The 23,048-nt window shown below is 46.3% G+C and overlaps 7 protein-coding genes across 7 annotated transcripts; 3 read left to right on the top strand and 4 right to left on the bottom strand.

Moving 5' to 3' along the window:
- Nucleotides 1–453: 453 nt before the first annotated feature.
- Nucleotides 454–2,217, bottom strand: F4812DRAFT_100925 (uncharacterized protein). The gene is made up of 3 exons (XM_047929251.1): nucleotides 2,111–2,217; nucleotides 915–2,051; nucleotides 454–817 (listed from the first exon to the last, which is right to left on the bottom strand). The coding sequence occupies exons 2-3, from the start codon at nucleotides 1,863–1,865 to the stop codon at nucleotides 689–691; spliced, it is 1,080 nt and encodes a 359-aa protein (XP_047788560.1). The 5' UTR covers nucleotides 1,866–2,051; nucleotides 2,111–2,217; the 3' UTR covers nucleotides 454–688.
- On the bottom strand, nucleotides 2,182–4,122 carry F4812DRAFT_100972 (uncharacterized protein). Its single transcript, XM_047929252.1, has 2 exons — nucleotides 4,040–4,122; nucleotides 2,182–3,980 (listed from the first exon to the last, which is right to left on the bottom strand). The coding sequence occupies exon 2, from the start codon at nucleotides 3,921–3,923 to the stop codon at nucleotides 2,511–2,513; it is 1,413 nt and encodes a 470-aa protein (XP_047788559.1). The 5' UTR covers nucleotides 3,924–3,980; nucleotides 4,040–4,122; the 3' UTR covers nucleotides 2,182–2,510.
- Nucleotides 4,100–5,721, bottom strand: F4812DRAFT_436418 (NAD(P)-binding protein). The gene is made up of 2 exons (XM_047934848.1): nucleotides 5,055–5,721; nucleotides 4,100–4,938 (listed from the first exon to the last, which is right to left on the bottom strand). The coding sequence occupies exons 1-2, from the start codon at nucleotides 5,657–5,659 to the stop codon at nucleotides 4,587–4,589; spliced, it is 957 nt and encodes a 318-aa protein (XP_047788558.1). The 5' UTR covers nucleotides 5,660–5,721; the 3' UTR covers nucleotides 4,100–4,586.
- Nucleotides 5,722–10,261: 4,540 nt separating this feature from the next.
- F4812DRAFT_461212 (uncharacterized protein) lies at nucleotides 10,262–10,810 on the top strand (the record flags this gene model as incomplete). The annotated part of the gene is made up of 1 exon (XM_047937828.1): nucleotides 10,262–10,810. One exon carries the CDS (start codon nucleotides 10,262–10,264, stop codon nucleotides 10,808–10,810), a length of 549 nt encoding a protein of 182 aa, XP_047788557.1.
- Nucleotides 10,811–11,699: 889 nt separating this feature from the next.
- F4812DRAFT_436416 (cyclophilin-like protein) lies at nucleotides 11,700–14,090 on the top strand. Its single transcript, XM_047934847.1, has one exon. It carries the CDS (start codon nucleotides 11,897–11,899, stop codon nucleotides 13,367–13,369), a length of 1,473 nt encoding a protein of 490 aa, XP_047788556.1. The 5' UTR covers nucleotides 11,700–11,896; the 3' UTR covers nucleotides 13,370–14,090.
- A 5,471-nt stretch (nucleotides 14,091–19,561) lies between these two features.
- F4812DRAFT_466033 (uncharacterized protein) lies at nucleotides 19,562–21,079 on the top strand (the record flags this gene model as incomplete). The annotated part of the gene is made up of 3 exons (XM_047938515.1): nucleotides 19,562–19,747; nucleotides 19,815–19,922; nucleotides 20,012–21,079. The coding sequence occupies 3 exons, from the start codon at nucleotides 19,562–19,564 to the stop codon at nucleotides 21,077–21,079; spliced, it is 1,362 nt and encodes a 453-aa protein (XP_047788555.1).
- A 197-nt stretch (nucleotides 21,080–21,276) lies between these two features.
- F4812DRAFT_436414 (uncharacterized protein) lies at nucleotides 21,277–22,111 on the bottom strand. Its single transcript, XM_047934846.1, has one exon. The coding sequence runs from the start codon at nucleotides 21,636–21,638 to the stop codon at nucleotides 21,396–21,398; it is 243 nt and encodes an 80-aa protein (XP_047788554.1). The 5' UTR covers nucleotides 21,639–22,111; the 3' UTR covers nucleotides 21,277–21,395.
- Between the last annotated feature and the right edge of the window lie 937 nt (nucleotides 22,112–23,048).

Here is a 23,048-nt window from a genome sequence, read left to right as displayed (position 1 = left end):
CATGGGTCCGGCTACTAGCGTAACTTTTTAACTAGGAAAGCAATCTCGCTACCAAGCTATTGTCCCCCTGTATGTATCTTTTTTAAACATAGCGTGTTTTTACGTATGTTTAAACGCGTCTATACTTAATTCTAGACATTTTTAAGTATTCGGGTTTTAATCGTAAGTAGGTTTTGATGATATTGTAATATTACGTTCAAATGACTTACAATAAGTAATGTAATGCTTTGTAATACTAGGGAATGATAGAACGCGTGGCATAAGATAAACGATTAAATGATGTACTAGCCTTACGATATTTAATACAATGGCTAACTTTAATGAAAACACCAGTATTCAAATTATACTCATTGAAAAGTCAGTATAAAATAGCCTCAACAGCATATTTGTTTAATTGTTTACAAGCATGTAATTCGATACATTGACCAGATAAGGCCTCATATTGATTTAGTAGGGATGTGTCTAAACGTTGAATTTTGATACGTCAGGGCCAGCTACCTAGCAATACGCTACTGCATACTAGTCCTGGACCCATGTTTGGGTCCTAAGGAGATAAGGTTTAGTAAAGAGCAAAAGGTATTGTACCTGGTGAACTTATGCATCCATAAAGACATCTATTATGTAGATGATTTAATTCTATAAGAACATCCAAAGGTCTTTGCCAAATAAATACCCCACAATGTCTCTATTATGGCAACCCGTAATCAGGCACGCAAAACCCATGGCAAGGAACCATCAAGTTATGACCATCCTTAACATCCCTCAGTCGCTGAAGCCATAGGAGAATATCTACTTGTATGCCTTCGTAATACCAGAACTTGCATTGAAATAAAGTTAGTACGAAAGGATAAAGGATAAAAGGATAACTACCTAAGGTAGGCACCTTAGGTAGACCTAAGGTAATCTGTACGTACGTGTTTATTCCCGAAGCGGTCCGGGATGAATACCTTCGATCCTTGTTGGTAGGCCCAGTCCAACGAGAGCGACGAGCCTTCGTCTTTTGGCTTTCCTGGTTGAAGTATTTCGTAGACGGAGAACCGAGTGTCCAGCCGCGTCTTGGGCGATAGAGGCTTTTGAGCAGGCGAGTAGCCTTTTGTGAGGGTCTCGTTGACGAGAGGATGCAAACCTTGTACGGGGTCGTCCGGGCTGGTTCTATACAGAAGGCAAGTCGGATATTGCGATAGGATATCATCTACATCTTTCCACTCCTCGAACTTCTCCAGGAAGAATATGCTAGGACCGGGTGGGCTTCTCGCCAGTCGGAATCGCGAATCCAATTTACCGGAGCGAAATTCGACGTTGACGCCAATGGTTAGCGTCTCGAGTTGCTGGTCTTGATCTAGAACTGCTAGGGCTAGAGTCTCCAGCTGCGTATGCATCGCGAGGTCGTATTCTAAGCTGACATGTCTCACTGATAAACACGCAGCTAAGAAGATTGGATATGGTAACTCCCGAGTACCAGTAGTCCAACGTCGTGGTTCTCCCCATTCGAGTACGTCGCTCTCTACGTTAAACCGCGTGATTTTAGAGCTGCTACACATAATACCGAGAGCTACCTCATCCACCGATTGGGTTCCTAAGGATCGCTTTACGGCATCTCTACTAATCTGAAGCGGCTTATAGCTCTTTATAATCTCATGCCGTGCCTCGTGATTAACGAGAGCTAAACGCGGAAGGGGTGGCGCCCGGCCGTCGGGGATGATGCGATAGTGAATTTGCACCCAATCCGATTCTGTCGCGGCATTCCACGCATCTAGGTCCAACTTCAACCTCGCTGGGACGATGCGATGTGGTATAGCAAGACGCCATATCTTATGACGAAGCTCGGGGGGAAGGAATTGAAACTGAGGGAACGAAGAGTCCATTATGATGAATATCTATATCTACCTAGGTACCTAGGCAATGGTAGATATTGCCTTAGGAGGTAGGTTAGGTAGAGTAACAGGTATCTTAGGGGGTCGTAATTATGCGACGCAATATATCTCACCTTAAATCTCATCTCACCTTGGAGGGGTTGCCTCTAGTATCTAATCTCAATCCTCTTGATTTCGCTATTGGCCAATCAACATTAACCCCCTAATAACTTGGGTGAACTACGATTATCACCAACCTTTTTTATACATATATTTCATATAAAAGAGATCTTACACTTAGCAGAACTCTTCACTATTTCCAGACATTATTGGTTTTGAAAAATGAGCGGCTGTAACTGGTATACTGAATGATGTATGTTGACTACCTAAAAATAGGATAGTTTGATAGATGAGCAAAAATACCACACGCTGAAAACTTGGTATCGGTCGAAAAGAAAACCTTTCAAGATTTAGACTTCAACGTTGGCCACAGTTTAATCTTGACCGTGTCCACGCGGTTCTTGTCAAGTTCTAACTCATATCGATATTTGCCGCACTTTTAATCATCTTTCAATCAGCCAGCCCCTAGTTACGCCAATATTCGCCTACTCCCAAAACGTCTGAGAAAGATAATACATGTATGGTTTTATAGTTCACCTATTCTGTATCACTTCCTGGATGACTCGCTACCCACTGAACAGGAGCACGCTGAGTCTCGTTGTCTTCCGTTTCATTCACGCCGAATTTAGTCATGCTGAATTCAGGCATGCGTTTCTGCTCTTTCCGCAATACGCCACCATGCTTTAACCTGCGTCGTCTTAGAACCTCCATCTCTTCGGCTGTCTTAGCCTTCTCTTCTTCGTCGGCCAACATAGTACCTTCGATACTTAGGTATCCGTAATCGCCACTGACTCCAACCTCGTAATGCTTGATCCGGAAGTAGAGTTTAGCTCCTCCTCGTATTCTCTGTCCGGTCTCATTTACCCAGTAACCCGTAGTGTGCATCTGGGTGGTGTCGTCTTCTTGGTCTTCAACGGGTTCTGGGGTCGGAAGCTTGGCTTCCTCAGCCGTCTTCTCCCTGTCCGTTCTCTTGCCCTTGCCTCTGTCCTTCCCCTTATCTTTATCATTAGATAGCAAGTCAACCCAGCGCCAGCCGTGGGGTAATCGCGATGCTTCAATAGAAGCGTTGAACATGTTCCAGCAGACAACTCCGATATGTCCCTCGCCCTGCAGGTTCACTATACCTTCCATCGACGCACCTCGAGACGGACGGAATAGGTCCACATCGACCGTCAACCATCCAAAAGCTACGGCGTACTCGTTGACGGACTCAAGTAGAACAGTCTCCTTGGCCTTACTTTTTTCAGTCAGCGACCCCCTGCCTGGCGCCTCTCCAATGCGGGGGTTCCGATAAGCCAGCAGAACGCCGCGAAAGCTAGGAACGTAGCGATTGAGCAGAGGTCTGAGATGCTGGTCCGCAAAGCCTTCTATCGGCTCAATTAAACCCGACGGAAATAGGGGCAGGTACTGCGAAACAGTCTGGGTAAAGAAGGGATATTCGCTGGGCGCGGGCTTTTGACCAAATTCGTCGGAATTGGAAGTATCAGTATCAACAGGCATGGAATCGATATCCATAGCATCCACTTCGGCATTTTCTCTCTCTTGGTTATGCGCTGCAGGCTTATCATGCTTCTTCTTATGTTCCTTTGACTTCTTCTCCTTTTTAGGACTGCTCTCGTCTGCTGCGCCATTCTGCGCTATTTGGTGCTCTTCTGCAATTTGTATAGTTTGGTCCCTATCCTTATGTCTTGGTCTCCTCTTCTTCTTCTCTGCTTTGCTGTCGTTGCCATTTGCTTTTGTCTCCGGTATATGCGCATCTGGCAAGTTGGCCACTATTTGGACTTGGACTTCTTCTTCGGTAACCGGAGTATTGGCGCTACTTTTTGATTTCTTGTGCTTTCGCTCGGTACCTTCGGTGTTATCGGCTTCACGGTGTCGCTTATGCTTCTTATGAGACTTAGATTTCTTGTCGGGCGTCGACGTGGGTGCTGAAGGTGTAGCATCTGCCATTGTGCAAAGAGGGAAGTTGGCGCAAGTAGAAAAAAAAGAAGAAGTTGAGATTAGAATCTATCGTGATTTAGCATTTAGGTGGTTTAGATATCATAATATGATTCTGATTAAGGTACCTAATGTTAAAAAAAATAAATAAAAAATAGTAGAGTCGGATTGAGCTAACAGGTGATGCGCCGGCGTAGAATTGTTAAGGACTTTGAACCGTAAATTTTTTTTTATTTTTTATTGCTTAACGGCTTTCGGTGTTATCGATAAGCTGGTCGCATTTCTTTTCTTCCCAGTCCGCCCCCGAATTTTTATCTGTACAGTTTCCTCAACTAACAACATTATTTCTGATATACCTGCTATGTAGAATACCATTATTATTCATTTCAATCATATATTGTTTTCTACTCGTTCCCAATATTTTACATGTTATTAGGTACGATTATGTATAACAGGTACTTAGGTACCCACGATGCCTCTTATATAAAGGTAACCTGTCATAAGGTCGATCAGGTGTATGAAAATCATTAATTGTTCATTTTCTCATGTCGTGTTTGGTAGATAGGTAAGGTACCTAAGGTAACCCGGTATTAGATACCTGATATTGGGTACATATCGGAACTCTTTTGGCAAATATAAGAACGATGTAACCTAGGTCGATAGCCAAACAGACCTTCAATATCCTTTCCCGCCGATAGCTCTCTCGACGGCAGCGCTTAACGGTTCCATGTCTTCCGGCCTGAGGCCCAATATCTCATTATCGGTCTTGTCGTATAGCGTACCACCTTCGGCCCAGATGCGTTTCAGCGTGTACAGCGTCGCAATCGGGTCGTTCGCATTCCACTTCTCATTCTCGATCTCGCGAAGTTTCTGAATTGGTGTGTGCTCGACCGTCCACTTCGACCCAGTCTGCTTCTCAAATTCTGCCACGATATCGTTCGGCGTCGTAACGAACGACTGGACTTTGAGGGCCTTGTCTATCGATACCTCGGGGTGCCGGAGTGCTGCAACCACCAGCTTACCCACGCTGCACGACGTCCAATTGTGTTAGCAAGCTGAGTTGAACAGTTGCTTTTGACTGCTACTAGGTTGCTAGGTAATACATATGCGCGAAATGAGAAGAAGACAAAAACTAAGGCTTACTCGGGCATGGTTGTGAATCCAACCCTATCATCTCCGCTTCCAATGACTACAGCCTTCTTCGACTTTACGTCGTAGCCCCCAGCCTCCTTGGCTACTGGCGCAAGTGTCAAGTACATATCGATATACGGACCGGTTACGACGTAAGTGCACTTGACCTTTTTCAAATTCTCACGGATATATTCCCGTACTCGGAGCTTGTTCTGGTGCGGCTTTTCATCCTTACTGGAAGCGTCGTATTCTATATCCGTGCCGTATTCGCTAGGGAAAAACCACTGTACGCCGCTCTCTTCTGCAAGCTTGAGTAGTTCGATTTGACTCGCGAGTGCATTTCTCCCCAAGCACGAGATGACCGTATCTATACCATTGTAGGCATTTCGAATATCGTCGGCGTTGCTAAGATCGCCTGTGATGACTGATAATCCCCGAGACTTCCATGACGATAATATGGCCTGCTTATCTGGGCTGGATGCCGTGGCGGGAGACGTGAAGATAGAGACGTGACGGCCAACGTTAGGCTCAGCTGAAATTATAGCACCAGTAATGTATTTGCCAATATTACCCGTCGCCCCAAAGATAAGTATATTAGACGGAAGTTGGCTTGCCATAGCTAGGTACTATTCAAATCGTAGAAAGTATTATGATGATTCATGCACTTTGGCGCTAGCCGTATGGAAGAGGGATACATATCATGACCTCGCATTGCGGGGTTAGTGATAATTTTTTTTATTTTTCTTTTCTTTCTTTTTCCGATGTTACCCGATCATCTATCATATCCTACGAACCATCAAAATTTTAGGCTGGTTAAGCAGTTTGGTCTCATAGCTACCCGGGTAAGCCATTGCATCAATGCTAGCTACATTGTATATTGACATCATCCATAATTGTCGGCATGCTTTCCGAAGATCTTCTAAAATACTAGAGAAATAACGCTCATAAGCGACTACATATACCTAGGTATGGTATATACCTTGTGTACTTGCCGTACTGCGCACACCCAAGACAGCCAATCCATACAACTTAAGATATAAAGCGGGAGGTATCAGCTTTAGGTAACAAACACATCGGATCCGCCCGATAATTGGTAGGACTAGACGCGATAGTCGGAATAGGATGTCCGTTGAACTGGCCACGGGGGTAGTCCTGGAACACCATACGTGGATATGGCTCATAGGAACTTACGGTGGCCCCAGGCGATGAAGTCACGGCATTACACATTTTTCGATGGGTTCTATGGGATCAATTTCTGGGGTAAGACTGGGGTAAAATCATGGGGATACCATGTTGTACTCGTAAGATCAAGAACTGATCTCCCGTCTCCATATCTAATCTCCATATGTGTTAAGGAGATAGGCTGCGTAACGCGTAATGTATAGACCGCTTCGTTGGTGATCAAATGCATACATACATACCTACCTACGTTAGGTACACATTGTATTGACATACAACCCGGACAACCTGCCAATTTGTCTCTTTTCCAAGTCTGACTGTGTAGTACTACTAACTGCGAACGTAGATCGACGTAGGTAGAAAGTTCTGCAGGTACTGCCGAGCTGATTCCAACCTCTTGGAACAGAGCCCTTGCATTTGGAGAATAACTACCTAGACAGGATTACATAGACTGGGGGGGCGGCACACATTGACGACATGTTATTCCATGGGTTATGCCGATCATTGCGGTTTAATCACTCAGCTGTCTAATCAATGCCGACTGGTGCTCTGATAATGCGGGTAGATCAACGACCAACGACCTTTCGGAGCTCCTAGTCCGCCGGATGTGGGCAGAACTGCGTGATAGAACGATCCAGAGAGGGCATGTCGCTTCTGTATAACTCGTAGATTAATGTACTATATACTATCAGTACAGAGGGAATATAATCCTATCTTAAATGTTCCGATAGAATCTGCCGGCATGGTAAAGGACCAAGAAGGCCAAATGCCGGCGAGGTAGGTAGATATCTCATGTCAGGCTATCATCTAGCCCAACGAGCGGGAGTCTGCAAGCGCTGTAAAATATCTTACTAGGAGAGAGTAGTATATCGAACATGCGCATTCCTCCTGTATGAATGACAGGTAAAGACGATCGGATGGAGGCGACGAATGACCTGTAAATGTTCCGATAAGACTTTCTTAGGAGCTCTAAAAACTAGCACACCCAGACATCCGCTCCATGGATCCCCGATTCCCGACCTCGAAACGACATTGAACTATCATCAAATCGACTTTCTGCTTCAGAAGATTCGTCCCATGTGGTTGCCGGTCCATATCTATTACACAATTCAAACTGCTTTTCCGACTAGCCCCAACTCTGGTAGCGTGACAGTCTCGCCAGTAGGGTAGCGTGTGCGTAGGTTCTGGTGTTCTGGACTTCTTGGTGCTGAATGGGGATTAGGCTATGCGAATGCTACGGGTTGGCAGGTTGGGCTGATATTGGCTTCGGATACTTCCAGGCCAAGCGGACACAGTAGAGAAACTGTGCTAGGAAAAGATTGGCGGCGTGCCATAAGTATCTAGGTACCTAATTACTCAGTTACTTGGCTATTTTAGAGCATGTCCTATTTTAAACCTCCCCGTAGACGTCATTCCTTCATCATCATTATCATGTTCGTCATTGAGTAGCAATCCTTCGTTTTGTAAATATGTCAAGCTTTGTTACTGGTATAAATTAGCTAGGTACCTACCAGTAATTTATGGGAACTAGAAAGGATATTTAAAGCATCTTCGAAGGAACTGAAAGGGGGAGGGGGGGACTCCTAATTATTACCTAGTAGAAACTTAAGGAGCTTCTATTCTCATGTAAGTGGTTTAGCAATCTCGGACTCGGTTAGTAAGAATGTTACTTTAGATATGTATGTAATTAAGGAACCTTGTATAATACAATCATCTTATGGTGCTATTGGACCGTGTTGAAGCAGATTGGGAATAAGTGGCACGCATATTTAGGTACAATACAATACACTACAATACTCTTTCTTAGGTACCTAACATAACCTACCTACCTGGTATTCTTTAAGCTACACTGTGTGAGATACACTTGCCATTACAGATCCTCCTCCTAGGTATCATCTCTCTCTTTTTCTCTGTCTCTACCAAGGTAATATGTAGGAATGTAAGTATGATAGGCATGATATGTATGTACATGGCAGGTATTGTACATAGGTATCTGGATTACAGGGTAGTATCCTTGCTTATAATAACTTCTCCACACCTTCTTCTCCAGAGATTAGGTAGGTAGGTACAAGCAAGGCAAGGCAAGGCACCGTACCACCTGCACCTCCTGGGTTCTGATCAATGATGAGAGAAGAAACAATTAGCTACCTGCTTCATATGCAATACCGGAGCTCTTCATACGGCAACGAGATGTATAGCTTGTAGATACCGAACGAAACGCGCCACCGTCAGGTGTTGTATTGCTATCAGAGAACCGCAAGCCCAGTACGCTTAGCATCATATATCCTCGGCAAACTCGCTGATAAAAGGAGCTCAAAGGCACCTCTACTTGCTCAGTTTTTGGAAGCGTTTTGAGTAGCAATACAAGTGACAAGTCACCACTACATCCTTTCACACATAACATAGCCACCTACCTCACATACAAACAAAAGCATACCTGCTTATCCTACCCTGCTGGTTGCACCGCACCGCTTTAACAGCTGTCTGCGTTGTATAATATTGACATCAACCTTAGAAATCTTGACGCCATCGTTTGGTTCGTTCGTTCGGTTTTTGGACGCCCAACCAAGCTTTGAAGTCCGGTCTCGACCTAATAGGCCCCAATAATTTACCTACAATCACGTCGTCGAGTCCCTACCATTTGCAAACGGGGAGGAGGGGGAACTCCAGCTTTTTTGTCCACTTTGCCGCAGTAGTAGTATAGACTTGCTACAAACACGGCCGGGTCTAGTCCAGCAACGGGAAGACCAACGAGTTTCTAAACTGAACACCGTCTTTTCCCCTTCCACCCTCTAGCCTCCACAACCTCTTAACGTCCAACCAGCCGTACCTACCAAAATTGAAAACAATTTTTATTAATCGCTATATTGGCGACCTTGGTGCGCTTCCCACCCAATCGGTTACGCCACCCATCTATGTGAATTCCACTTCTCGACGAGTCCATAATAAGAAGTTCACGTGCTTCTGTCAATAGTGTTTTATTTATTTTTTTTCCCTTTCTATTACGTCTTAACTATCTGCAAGCCCGTCTTCCTCTTTTAGCTTTGGAGCCTTCGAACTAGTTCTTCACCCATAACCCCCCTTTTTTTCTGGTTTTCCAAGAGCTACAACATAAGTAGTCTGGTGCTATCTTGAATACACGCACTACGCTACATAATACTACACTACCTTCTCACTACATAAAATCGCAGCTTTTTGGACTCCACACCCATCCACACCCATCCACACCTCCGCCCATCCATACAACTTTGTTCCATACCTCTTAGTTAGGCAGTACATTTGACACATCCACACCTAACATAAGGTATTCATTCACCATTACGAAACCGGGTGTTCCCGACACAAGCGAATCGTCTCTTTCAAGGTTCCACCGGACGACACGAATATTTGAACGATCTGATCTATAGCAATTCTAAATTGCCTAACAGTCAAGCCAGCGACAAGATCGGTAAACTCAAACTTAATTCATCGGCTATATTTTTGGCGGCGCCAACCTTGGTGTGTCTGAGGACCACTTCATCATTTCCTGATATCTGCACGGAAGTTTCTGGTGTGCCACCCTGGTCCAAAGCCAGACTCTCAGAAATTGCATCGAACCCAGGAAATATAATAATCAAAGGGCCTTTACCCCCTGTCCTGGTTTATAAAACCCGACAATATATCAGCCCAATTGTCCCCTACATTTCAACCTCGTTTTGGAACCTTGTATTTCATGCCAATTATCCCGCATTCTCTTCCCAAGAAACTACTCAAGAAAACCACTTGTATTGTCGTCTGTAAAAGGAGACGACGTTACGATTGTGATCGTCGGATCGACAGGACGAGTGTGCACTTAGACGGAAGTTGGCCCCGTTGTTCACGCTCCGAGACGAAAATTCGCAGCTTCTGAAAGCCCACTTACACCCGGTACCATCCCACCGCCGATCAATTGGTTACTCTACAGCTCGACTTGTGTTCCATTCCTCTCCTCCTCCTCTCTACTTGGACACACTCCTTTAGTTCAATGCAGCTCGCCGTCAGATACATAGCGCGAATTGAACATGTTCTACCACAACGTCAACATGCATTACACAGATGAGCTGATGGAATCGGGTCCCGATTCAATTGCATATCACAACATCGACTTCGCCATGCATAAGTATCTCTTATTGCAGAACCAACACGAAGAGCTTCGGCAACATATGCACGATCTCTGCCCTTCCTATACGACGTCTTCTACTGCGGTGACTTCGCCTTCAGTCTCACCAACACGGTCGCTCAGCGGTAGCCCATCGCTTAAGCTTTCACCTTCCCCTTCGCGGAATCACCGAAGATCATCACTTTCGTCCGTTAGGAGCTCGGGATACCGAAGCTCGCAGACTCAGCTGGAACCGGTCCTGGACGAATCATTGATTGAAGAAATGGCGGCAGAAGAGCAAAAGCTCTTCGACGTCAACGAGAGCATCAAGAGAGCCCTAACAGAGCTTCTTAACTGCGACACGGTACGGAAGGACCAGGAAATGCGAACTTGGGTGCAGACCCGGTTAATGAACACGGAAAGGGAGCTGCGCAGCGGACGAAGACGGCGAAGCCATGGTGGATTTGACTAAATGGAAAAGAAAAAAGAAAAAGAAAAAGAAAAGAAGTAATTGGTTTCTAGGTTGGAGCGATGTGTCGAAAATTGGTTGATCTTCAGAGGGAAGGAAAAGAAAAGGGACTTAGACGGATCATGGTGGATTAAGGGGCTAAAGGGATATTGGGTTTAGGTTTGGAAAACTCGATACCTATTTGGATTCTGGCGGCGTTAGGGAACCTGGCAGCTAGTTCTGTGTGGGACATCACCAATTTTTCATCTGAAGTTACCTATTTAGCTTATTTAGGGTGATTGGCGACGGAACCTTTCTTGGCTGCTTGGTGAGAGGGTGAACGTGGCAGATTTTTATTTTTATTTTTATTTTTCGTCTGGGAAAGGCGCTAGGTACAAGCGGGTCGAGTACTACCTTAGGTACCTGGTAATTTTCATTCGAGGTTTTCTATGTATATAGAAAGCAACTTCGAGATTTATGGGATATAGGTTAGGAACCTACTTACTTAGGAGGTACATATCACAGTTTACATATTAAGCAAAAGACTTAGGAAATGTAAATAAGAATGGGACTGCTGCTGTTTGAAATTGGGGATAGTTTGCATTAATATTGTTCATCTACCTAGGTACTTATGATTACCTGTTACGTATTAAAGCTTATTAATAAATTGGGTATCCGAGTATGAAACGACTTAAGTTGTGATAGCTTCAATATCGAAAGTGTTATGATGTACTAAGTGGTAGGTACCTACCTTGATGGATTCCACGGATGAGGTACCTAAATGTACCGCTCGTCTGCGCAGCCACCAGCCACATAGCCATACAGCCACAGATGGTTTCGTCACAGATGTACCTAGGTACATAAGGTACCACGTAAGGTCAGGACCCACTTATGCTCATGAGGTACCTTTCTTACGTACCTTTTTGCTTCTTTGCCTTTCGCGTCTCATCATCGACTCTATTATTTCATCCCTCATATGTACAGATACAGTCGCCCGAATGCCTACCTCTTAAGCCCGACCGCTCTCCACTCGACCGTCTACCACTACATCCTTTGACTATCGGGGAACCCTGACGAAAAGAAAAAGAAAAAAAAAACCCAACGTAAAGGATGTCGGTTCTACTCGAGACGAGTGCCGGCGACATAGTGATAGACCTATTAGTTGATTACGCGCCAAAAGAATGTGAGAACTTCATAAAACTCTGCAAGGTCAAATACTACAACTTCTCGCCCGTTCACTCGATCCAACAAAACTTCTCATTTCAAACTGGCGACCCTCTCGGCCCTATCTCTGCCGCTTCCGATGGCGGTTCCTCGATATGGGGTCTTATATCCGGGCCCTCTAAGAAGACGTTCAATGCTACATTTCATCCAAAGTTGAGACACCTTGAAAGAGGTACTGTCTCAATGGCTACTGCCCCCCACCCGTCCGACCCCGATGTCCGTGTTGCCGGTAGCCAATTCATCGTCACCCTCGGCGACAACACTGATTATTTAGACGGGAAAGCAGCTATCTTTGGAAAGGTGGTCGAAGGATTTGATGTACTCGAGAAAGTTAATAACGCCATCACCGATAAAGACGGCCACCCACTCGTTGATATTCGCATAAAACACACCATCATCCTCGATGATCCCTATCCCGACCCATCTGGGTTACGAGAGCCTAGTCAATCGCCGCCGCCGTCCAAGGAGCAGCTTGCTACAGTCAGGATCGCCGACGATGCGCCCTTAACAGAAGAGGTAGACGAGGAGGCGGCGGAAAAAACGCGGCGTGAAAGGGAGGCCCGCGCGCAGGCTCTCACACTTGAGATGATGGGCGACCTTCCATTCGCCGAAGTTAAACCTCCAGAGAATGTACTTTTTGTCTGCAAACTGAACCCTGTAACGACCGATTCCGATCTCGAACTTATATTCAGTCGTTTCGGGAAGATTCTGTCATGCGAAGTGATACGCGACAAGAAGACGGGGGATAGTCTGCAATATGCCTTCGTCGAATTTGAAGACAAGGCAGCGTGCGAGTCGGCTTACTTCAAGATGCAAGGTGTGCTCATCGACGACCGAAGGATACACGTCGACTTCAGTCAGAGCGTGAGCAAGTTGGCCGAGGTCTGGAGGGGCGGCGAAAACGCCAAGAGAAAACGCAGGCGCGAGGGTGGCGGATGGGGTGGCGTCAAAGGGCTGGAGAAATGGAGAAAATACAGAGAAGACGACGGCCGGGACGACACCGAGGATCATTACAGCATGGTTTACGGAGAGGAAGAAATGCGAGGCCGGCATGAACGACAGAGAGACAGCCGAGATCAAGATGACCGGCGGAACCGAGATCCTGAACGCTTCAGAGATAGAGATAAGGATAAGATCCGTGACGATGCGGATCAAAGCAGACCTCGGGATGGTGGATATGGGCGCGACCGGGATGGTAGACCGCAGTCGCGAAGTCGAAGTCCAGCGAGAGATAAGCCTCGAGATAGAAACCGGTACGATAATCACCGAAGGAACGATCGCTTTAGGCACCGAGATGAAGACCGGCGTGGGAATAATCAAGAAAGAGACCGGCCCCGTGGCGATTATAGGCGGAGATGACAGCCTGTTTCATTCAGTATCTTTCATATGAGCCGACTATCATATCGTGTAGGGTGGGTTTAGTTAACGACCGCCTCCGGCCACGTAAATCAAATTTTACGAAGCCGTGTTCTAATTCTAAATCTGGCTACCCAAGCAGCTACTTAGACCACGCGGCCATATGCGGTCGTGATAATTTAATTCTGCGTATAGCTTGGGTATAGGGATATACCTTCTTACGTTATAAGTACCTAACCTAACCTCAGGTACCTAACCCATTAGGTACGCTTCAACTCATTCATATCCCTTAAATTCCTCATACGTTCGGTAGCGATCACCGGCACAAACGGATTTATCTTTATACCTCACATAAGCACATTTATGTCTACCACCGACTTTTGTTAGAGGTCTAAGTCATGCTATATTAAGTCTGGAATGGACAAATATCGGCTTGACAGAGTGCAGTGAGGCATAGATTCGACGACTTGATAGTGGCCATCTTTTGGGTCTTCATGTTCGTCCTGCGCCTGGTAAGAAAGAAGAAGAGTCGATTCAAGAGTTTTCGATGCCACTATGACAAATTCTCAAGTCAGAGCAAAGTTTAGGCACTCAACTAGCCATTCTGATCAGCAATGAAGAGGTTGGTCGATCTAGGTTAGGTTAGGTTAGGTCAGGTAGGTACGCGGGATATAGACAATCTATTCGAAATTGTAACTACTCGATAAAACTTACCTGGTTCAAAGTCTTGTTGCTGTCTTGTTCAACGTGTGACATATACTATAACCTTTCCTCCCGGTAACACCGATGCCGCTGTCACCCGATAGCCCTCTACAAGGCGTCGAAAAAGGAAGAAGTGGCACCTCCAAGGACACATACATACTACCGGCGAGGTTGATATTAATGGCATTGCTATAATGAGTCACCACTGCTTGTGGTGGTAAATAGAGAGCGCCTAAGCCATCGTGAAAGCTTGGGATCGGATCTACGTAAAATACGAGGACATGTATTAGATGCTAATATACGTTTGCTGATCAGAGCAAACGGCTATGATAGCTATCCGAAGCGTTACTCCACCCACCGACATATCAAGATTTATGTCTATTGCTTCGCTTCAGTTAGCATGGGCTATCCACATCTATAGATCAGGGGTGTGTTGCGAGTATATACCTGAACCCAGCCGGCTCCCTTAGGTACGGGCTTCGATTGCTCGCAGACTAGAAGCTCAATGGAACAATGGAAGGCGGCTCGACGATGCAAGTGGCTCGTGGCTTGCCGCTGGTCGCCATCATGCAGATTTGAAAGTATTCAAGTATCCGCTTCATAATTCCAGGTTCTACCTTAGGGACCTACCTAGGGACCTAGAAACCGCACGCACTACCTACCAGGTAGGTGAAAAAGGTGTACTATCTATCACCTTCGAAATCTTATATCAAGGTGAGGCCTTGGCACGGGGCAAGGATAGCCTAGCATGGTAAAGAGATTGGATACTTTCATGTACTCCTTCTGTTGTTCACCTCCCTAAATATGGATATTTTAGTGTTCATTTTGAATTACCGGGTTCCTATGCTGTGGCAAAAGTCTCGGACCGGGATTGACGGAGCTCTACATACATAGGTAGGTAGGTACCTTAGAGGTAGGTACGTAGGTAAAAGAGACAGACTTATGTCGGACGACATGGGATAATCATGAGCTTGCAATAGGCCGTCTTTCCCGAGGTGGGGGGTAAAGCCATCAACCTGCTAGACTGCGAGGTTCGCGAGTTGAATATCTCCTTTGTCGTGCTACGAGTCGTTCCTGAATTCTAACCCGAGGTGAAGGATATTGATATTACTCAACGCTAGTCTTAAGAGCGCCTAGGACCGATCAAGGCTTTCTCTTTATCAAGAATGCGTTATCGTCCGGAATTAGAATACAGGTTTCCTCCTTATTGCCTCTTGAAGTTGGTCACCTCGAGACCGTTTTCTGCAAGGTCCCCAAGTCCGTGTGACAATATCTTGATGGCACTTTCTGGGCGTCCAGCTGAACCTGATCCTAGAGTCTGTTCACTACCTAGACTTCGAGCTTCGAATATACGTCTCCGCTCTCCTGTCTTAGCCTGATATTGGCTGTCGCTCCCGTAGGGGATCGTTGTTATAGCCAGAAGACACATCATAAATACCCAGCCGGGAGTTGACGTACTTTCCCGCCCTTGTCAATTTGAGGTTATCCATTAAGTTGGATCGGAACTCCGACTTTGTTCTACGAAACGAATGAGCAGTTTTGAAAGAGCTCCGAGGGTCACACAGAGGGGATATATACCATCCTCCACAGCAATTCCTGGGGACGATCGATCGGTCAATGTTACTGTAAATCCAAATCTTCGGTGTGTAGAGCAGATCTTTCGCGAATGGCACCGTTCTAGTGAGCAATAAGGGTTATCTTCTATTTTGATGCACTCTGGCGTTAACGCCTCTGTGATCTTCCTCCCACCTTCGACGGGACAGGACAGGTAGGTAATATTGATGAAACGTTTAGTTGTTGCCAATGTTCATTTCTAAGTCTAGTTCAAGAATACATCTATTTAATTAGAGCACCTTAAAGAACTAGAATGGGATCAAAACTTCCGTAGACCATCAACATAGTTCGCAAATAGGCCTTACCCCAGGTACGGCACTCATTTTCGACCCTGGCCACTAAGTCTCGCCTATGCACTAAACTTACCTACCAGGTAGGTACTTACTCCAAAGACTACTATTATCGACTTGTATCATGGCAATATGAACCCCCAAAATGTCTCGCATACTGACGGACACGTTTCAGCCAATGATATAGCGGCCGGTGGCACGAATAACGGCTACCTGCAGCTTCTTATAGATGACTGACAGCGGGGACATGCACGTAGCCGCGTAGCTGGAAGGAAAAATTTCCGTTGTTAAGTTCTGGCACCTATTATCTCCCAGCTGCGAAGACCATGTGCCTTGATAGTGACATGTGTGCTCTTCTTGCCCGCGTTTCCACTGTGTTCGGAAGCTTGATGAGAGACAGTAGCACTTTCCAATGGCTTGACTTATTCCGTATGTATGATACAAGCTTGCACTTGCAAGCTCACTGGAACTGCCACGGGGATGGAGAAGTCTTCCTTTGTCATAGATTGAACGAGTCTCCAGGGCCCAAAGAGATTCACTCGATACGAGTTACCCTCGCTGAGAGACGTTACGTCCCGTCTCCATGCCCCCATACCTCCATGCCTTCCATGCTTTCGTCCTTGTTAAACTATCTTAGGTACCTACGGTAGGTACCTAGTGAACCCAACCTTCTAGGTACAAGATGGGCGACCATCCCTTATAGAAAAGTCCATATCATACTTATTTAGGAAATGACCCCCTTTCAGCCCTATTATATATGATCGAAAGAGGATACTTAACTCGCTTACCATATACCATGACGGATTAGCTTATCATTGACGCCTCTTGGAAACGGCTTGCCATAAAAGGATTAAATGACATTCTGGCTAGGCAATCCTCCTATAGGTCGATAAATCTGGACGGGGATCTCAGTTCTGATCAAACAAGGATTAGCATCGCGTATCTATAATCTACATGGCGCATCCCGCAGGCGTAGGTACGGCGTGCTGCTCACTTATTATGCAGCTGAGCTATACATACATCTAGCAATCTGTGCGAGACATCATTTTCCTCTGCATATAGGTGGTTTGCCCACCAACCGAGTGAATATTACTGGATGAGACTGCCAAATCGGATCTCTGACCAGCCTCATACGCTTATTGATCTAGTGTAGACCCTGCTGATCTAAACGATTCATACAAGTAAAAAAATGATAGGTCACCGGCAGAGCCGTTGGAATCGACTAAGGCACTTATCGTCAGTTGCTGCAGGAGTAATCTCTTTGTAGAATATCCTCTCATCCCCGATGTTGCTAGTCTTGAATTTCCCTGCCGTCTTCGGATGCCTCAAGGTGACTGTTCGCATGGGAACAGTACGAAAATTACCCAAGTATATCAAGCAGACTAGGCTTCGTCGAAGTACGTAACTAGAGTAATAGATTCTACCAATTTGGGAGAGTACAGAATAGGCGGTGCTAAAACCGAGAAAACTCCAAAGTACTACTGGGGGAAGGATGCTGGTGTGACAGTGTCTGGATCTACAATACTGGGAGGGGGTTTCGTTTGTGTTGTGCTAGGCTTAGAATATGTGAGAGGACCTGTCATGTACACTACATCTCACCCATGATCTCCAATAGTAACTATAGGCAAACACCGCATGAGTATTGACAAGTCTATCAACTAAGTACTCTAAACCTACATCCGAGTTTGCTGTTGCTTATCTACCCCTTTCGTAGACCATGCCATGCGTTAGAGAAAGGGCAAATACATCTAACTCCTGAATAATTTGTTGCGGAAGTGGTCTTTGCGCCTCTTTAGACCGGATGGAGCGGCTGTGGCTTCATGTAGGCTTGGCTAGCCGGCGTGGAAGAAACAAGACCTTTCTGTCATGTTTTTTTTTCTCTTCTCATTTGAGACCTTCGCCATCTACCCCGCTAAACGTTTTGAAGTGATAGAATACAGCGGTCTTCTGAATCGAGAACGTTAAGGTGGACCAACCAAAGACCTCATTTCTCGTTTTCGCTCTCCTTGGTACCTACTTTCCCCCCTTTCCACCGTCGTCACACAAAGTGCAAATACACGTATGCAATAAGGTGACGAATAACTGCGTCACGTAGGTAGGCGCTTATTCTTGAGTGTCTCGACGTTGGGCAGCACTGAAGACTCTCTCTCTCACTCTCTATGGCGAGCAAAGTCATCCCATTGTCTTACCCGACGTTTGCGTCCTCAGTAGGACGAGAGCCGTTGGTCAAAGTAACCCCCATGGTGTTTGCTCTGGCGATCTTCCGCAATACCCAATGATCAACTACTCGTTACCTGATCCGTCTCCCCCCCCCCCCCCCCCCCCCTCCACTTCACGCAGAAGACAGGTTACTTGGACACGGGGATGGCTTTGTCGTAATTACACATATCGTTGTCCGCTGATAGATCGTGCGTTAAAGCTTTCTGATATCTTCTTAGCCTTATACTTTATGGCTTGAGCTGCTTATTATCTACCTATCACGACGTCTTAAAAGTGAAGATCAAAAGCCGGGACTGGAATCGTAGAGTATCAGCAAAATACCGACCCCCGTTTCTCCTCACGGGTGACGTGACCTGTAGACCTCGCCATCGTAGCTGAGGATGTGAAATGCATCCTGGGGTAGGTAGCCTGGTCTGGTACGAATAAAATATGCCGGTCTCAGTGTATGAGGCCCACCTGGTTCGCTACATCATCTATATAGATTGCATCGAGATTGGCCACTCACCAAGCCCCAACTCCAGATGGCCTTGACCCTCCCGGGAGGATCGCCCTGACATTTTACGTAGCCTCCCCGCCGGCCTTATAGGGGTACTAGCTGGTTGTGTAGGTCCTCCCCTTTTCAGAGTGAGACGAAGCGCGCGTTGGACTACGATGGAAATACAATTCGACATATAGTATACATGGCTAACCTAGAGTTTTGCTCATCATGCAGTGGCCATGCACCTAACCGCTCCTCTCATGTACTTGTACCCTTGAGTCCGTGTAACAAGGCTAGACTAATCGACCTTATAGTCATGGATGGACATCTCGATGTGACACCTGTCGTGTTATGAACCAAGGGCAGAATGACAAGTACTCAGCAAATATCTACCCTGAGGAGCTTCGCAACCCGGTTGCAAACAGTAATATTAAAGCAGGCCTGCTGGGAAAGTTGTACGGGATTATAACAGTCACAGAACTTGCAGTTTTCTCAATTCCCATCCCTGCTGCTTTTCGGTCGTGATTTACACGAGTCGTTTCCTCTCGCCTCTGAAAACTGCCAGGTTTGATCAATTCTCTAATGAAACATCAGAGTCTGACAAGACGTGAGGGACCCATCAAAGTTCTAACCTCTCATCACGTTGAGATCTTGGAGCTGAAATAAGTTAGCGAAAGTCAGCTGTCGGACAGCCTGGCCCCCCCCTGTTCCTCTCTCCGTAGAAAGGGCTCACTGTTTCTCTCATCAATCTCTCTCTCTCCTGCAGTCGCAAAGCAAAACAAGAGCCCGTCTCTCTCCGTTTATACAATCCGATAGGACGGGGACGGACTGAACACCGTCCTTGTCTCTCACGCACCCGGCCGCGCGAATTCGACTGGTGGCGAAAGTACAATGGTGACCCCGGCTTGTTATCCACCCAGCGACGTTGGCAGGCGATATAGTCGTGCCTGTCCTCCATATCCGAGCGCATACTCGGATCGACGCTACCACTCGTCACAAGACGTAAGATCAACCGCTATGACAGATCGCGAAATAGATTCGGAGTCATCTCAGCCTCGAAAGAGGATTGCAGTGGCAGTAAGTCAGATAGATGTTTCTAATCCCGCCTTGCCATAGCTGGCTAACTAAACACCTACGCACAAAGTGTGGTCGATGCCGCAAGCGCAAGATCCGATGTAGTGGCGACCCCGGGAATGGGCAACCATGTAGCAATTGCAAGAACGCAGGCCATGAGCCTTGCCTTTTCTTAAGGGTAATCTTCCGCCGATCACACCAAGAAGATAAAAGAAGACACGATATTAGCATGGAGAAACGTTTCTAACCTTTTTGTCGATTCTCTAGGTTTCTTCAACTGAGACTCAACTTAGGAATGACGGCAACGAATTTGGGTACAACATTGAGGTGGCGAGGACATACAGCAACCAGACAAGGGTGGCTGTATCTCAGCTCAGTGCGGTCCCCCAATATTCTGGCGAAGATGTTATAGCATCGTACCGCCAGGGTCACCAATACACCTCTTACGGGGGAAAATACCCTTACTCGACCGTTCCGGGGTGGACGAGTACATACTCAGATGAAGGCGTCGAATACAACGGTCTTAATTACCCCTACCAAATAATAAGCCAGGAGCCTGCTCATATAGTGCAAGGATATGGGCGATACGGCTCAGGGAAACCGGTTTATGTCGATCCGGAGAGCTCGCAGTATTCTTTTGGGAGCTTAGCTCACCGCCCAGTTACAAGCAGCGAATCTCCCACCGGGTTTTCGCTTTCTGGAATGGCAGCATCTCTCCCCAACGCTTCAGATCGGATTGTCCCTTCTGATCGGCTACTTCCCCAGGTCAATAGAACATTAACGAGCTCGTCTAGCTATCGGCCGGATGGGATCACAAGCTACGCCGGTTCGAAGACGTCTCCGGGTAGCTCGATGTCTGAAGTCAGCTACAGTAACTTGAACTCTACCTCGTTCGAACCTCCGTACTCTACCGGTACTCCCAATCCGCTCCCATCACAGCGGTCAGGTAGCCATAGCGACGCGACCACGTACGAACCAAATACGGCTCCAACGACAGACGCTTTATATACATCAGGTGCTGACCAGTCACTTCGGCCCACCGAGGATTCAAACTCCAGTTTCAGTTACATCTACAGCGACAAGCTTGAAAGTTCTCGACGCAATTCTCAATCGAGTTGCGGGGCAAGCGGCGGATCCGTGTTGCCTAACGGGCACATCTACGTCCCTGATTCGCATCATACGCACGCCGGTTCATCTCAGGCGTACGTCTCTCCCCAGGATAGCGCAGTAGATGGAGCCACTACGTCGTCTAGTCGAGGAGGTAGCGGCAACGGCCCCTCGCATATGCATATGGACGGCCACCGACGATCGGCGGGAAACCTCCGTGGGGGATAATATCTATCGTTCTGTGTATTGAGCATGCCCGGTTGGCTGAAGAGCCGGGTGATGGCGGTATGCGGTGCGACGTTCTCAGGGGAGGAGCGGGACCAATAAGTCCCAGCCAGCTCAGTCTGCGAGTATTGTACGAATTCTTTGGTTTTGTCGAAAAAAAAAAAAGAAAAAGAAAAAAAAATTACAATTCATACTGTTAGGAATACGGCGAAGCCTAACAATTTTTACCTTTGCTCGCGAATCCGATTCTTCTTTTTGTTTGCCCGAGTCGACGGCACGAGGGTTTCTACCTGAAAGACAGCTCTCCGTCCCTCACTCTTTAATATCTCATCACCACCACCACCACTTCATTATTCAGTGCCTCACAGAAGAAAAAGAAGAGAAAAAAAAAAGAAAAAAAAAAAAAAAGAAAACTCCTAAGCATTCCTGCCCCTCCCCCTCCCCCGGCAATACATGCCATTTTATCTTGCATGCATCGGCTGTTGCGGTAGACGAACGCCTTTACGGCGCCTCCTAACACCCATCCACCCATCCACCCATCCACCCACCCCATCTCCCTCATAGGACTTCTCTGGACAAAAATGGGGGTTACAGCAATCCGGAATTTCTCCAACTCAAGATTTTTTTTTCCTGAACCCGGCGATATTCCAACCTGGACGCTACCTACCTACTCTTGAGTTCCTAGTGCCCGGGTGCTGGGTATTATTCCTAGTGGACGGAGTAGAACCCAAGAGATAATCCCGATCGATGTATGGCGCTTCGTGTTCCGGGGCTGGTGGGTTGCGCGAAGATGTATGTCTAGGTATGTATGTGAGTTGAGGTACGGGATGCGTTCCCATTTTTTGGAGCGCTACCTTAACCTACCTCTCACCTTACCTACCTACCAGCTACCTACCAGGTATCTACCACACATACATATGGACATGTATGGCGGCTCGGCTACATCCCCCCGTCGCACTCACTGCCGCCTTTTCTTCGTCAATCCTTATCCGCGTGGCAAAGCAGGTGCTGCGTTCTTCGTCCAACCAGCCCAACCTACCTACCTTACATAAACCCCCATCTCGGAGAGGCTTGTTTTTCCAATACGCTAGGAGTTGGAATAACTAATTCTTTGTACGCGACCCACGATCGATGTTTGTGTGTGTGTGTGTGTGTGCGTCTTTATGCCGGTCTGTCTGTCTGCAGCTGTCCCACGTTCGTCTTGTTAATTATTTTATTCTTTTTCTTTTTTTTTTCTCCCTAAACCCAACGGCTCCCGGGTTATCTTTACTTGGCTTATATGCCATGCATACTAGGCGTGGTCTTCTTTTCATCTTGTTGGATCCCCTTACCTAGATGCCTCTCCCCTTGCCAAATTTGACGGCCAAAAGAAAGGATAGGGCGTGTAGGAAAACGAGACTGAGCTGGTAAAAAAAAAAAAAGCAAGACAGAAGCAATGGAGAAAAAAAGAAAAGGCCGGTACCCTCCTATTATTTCAGCCATCACATCCAGCAAGTTATAAAACTAGTCCACGACAGGAAGGCTCAGCATTGGCTTTTTATTGACATCATTGTTAGGTTCGGGGGCAACCCTCAGTGTGTACTATTTATTTTGGTCTTGGCTTCGATTTTTTTTTCTTTTTTTTCTTTCCTTTCATATTTGCTTTTACAGGAATACCCAAGAGTATCTAATTATGGCCTTACTTCTAATAGCAACGGCCAAGCCAGCACAGCATGTTAAAACAGAAAACAAAAGCACCCATCGTAAAGGGAAAAAAAAAAAAAAAAAAAAAAAAAAAAGAAATGATGTGAATCAGCGATAAGAGATTGTCATAGGTCACCCTAACATGTTTAAGCAAGCCAGATAAGAGAGAAACTGTGGTTTTGTGCTGTCCCGCTTTCTGAGGTCTGAAGCGGGACGAAAGTTTATGACATATTAGATCCCATAGAGCATCTTAAGAACATAGTCTTATATTCTTTTAATCAAACTTGAC

Source organism: Daldinia caldariorum, assembly GCF_022478825.1.
Source record: "Daldinia caldariorum strain CBS 122874 unplaced genomic scaffold F4812scaffold_13, whole genome shotgun sequence".
NCBI lineage: Eukaryota > Fungi > Ascomycota > Sordariomycetes > Xylariales > Hypoxylaceae > Daldinia > Daldinia caldariorum.
The sequence above is the reverse complement of the archived record's forward strand: the minus strand, read 5'-3'. Positions and strand labels throughout refer to the sequence as shown.

Excerpts from the sequence above, each read along its gene's own strand:
- F4812DRAFT_436416 (XM_047934847.1), top strand. The coding sequence starts at position 11,897 with ATGTCGGTTCTACTCGAGACGAGTGCCGGCGACATAGTGATAGACCTA.
- F4812DRAFT_436418 (XM_047934848.1), bottom strand. The coding sequence starts at position 5,659 with ATGGCAAGCCAACTTCCGTCTAATATACTTATCTTTGGGGCGACGGGT. Across the intron at positions 4,939-5,054 it reads GGATTCACAACCATGCCCGA|CGTGGGTAAGCTGGTGGTTG; the intron begins GTAAGCCTTAGT and ends GACGTCGTGCAG.
- F4812DRAFT_100925 (XM_047929251.1), bottom strand. The coding sequence starts at position 1,865 with ATGGACTCTTCGTTCCCTCAGTTTCAATTCCTTCCCCCCGAGCTTCGT. Across the intron at positions 818-914 it reads ACCGCTTCGGGAATAAACAC|TTCTGGTATTACGAAGGCAT; the intron begins GTACGTACAGAT and ends TTTCAATGCAAG.
- F4812DRAFT_100972 (XM_047929252.1), bottom strand. The coding sequence starts at position 3,923 with ATGGCAGATGCTACACCTTCAGCACCCACGTCGACGCCCGACAAGAAA.
- F4812DRAFT_436414 (XM_047934846.1), bottom strand. The coding sequence starts at position 21,638 with ATGAGGGAGATGGGGTGGGTGGATGGGTGGATGGGTGGATGGGTGTTA.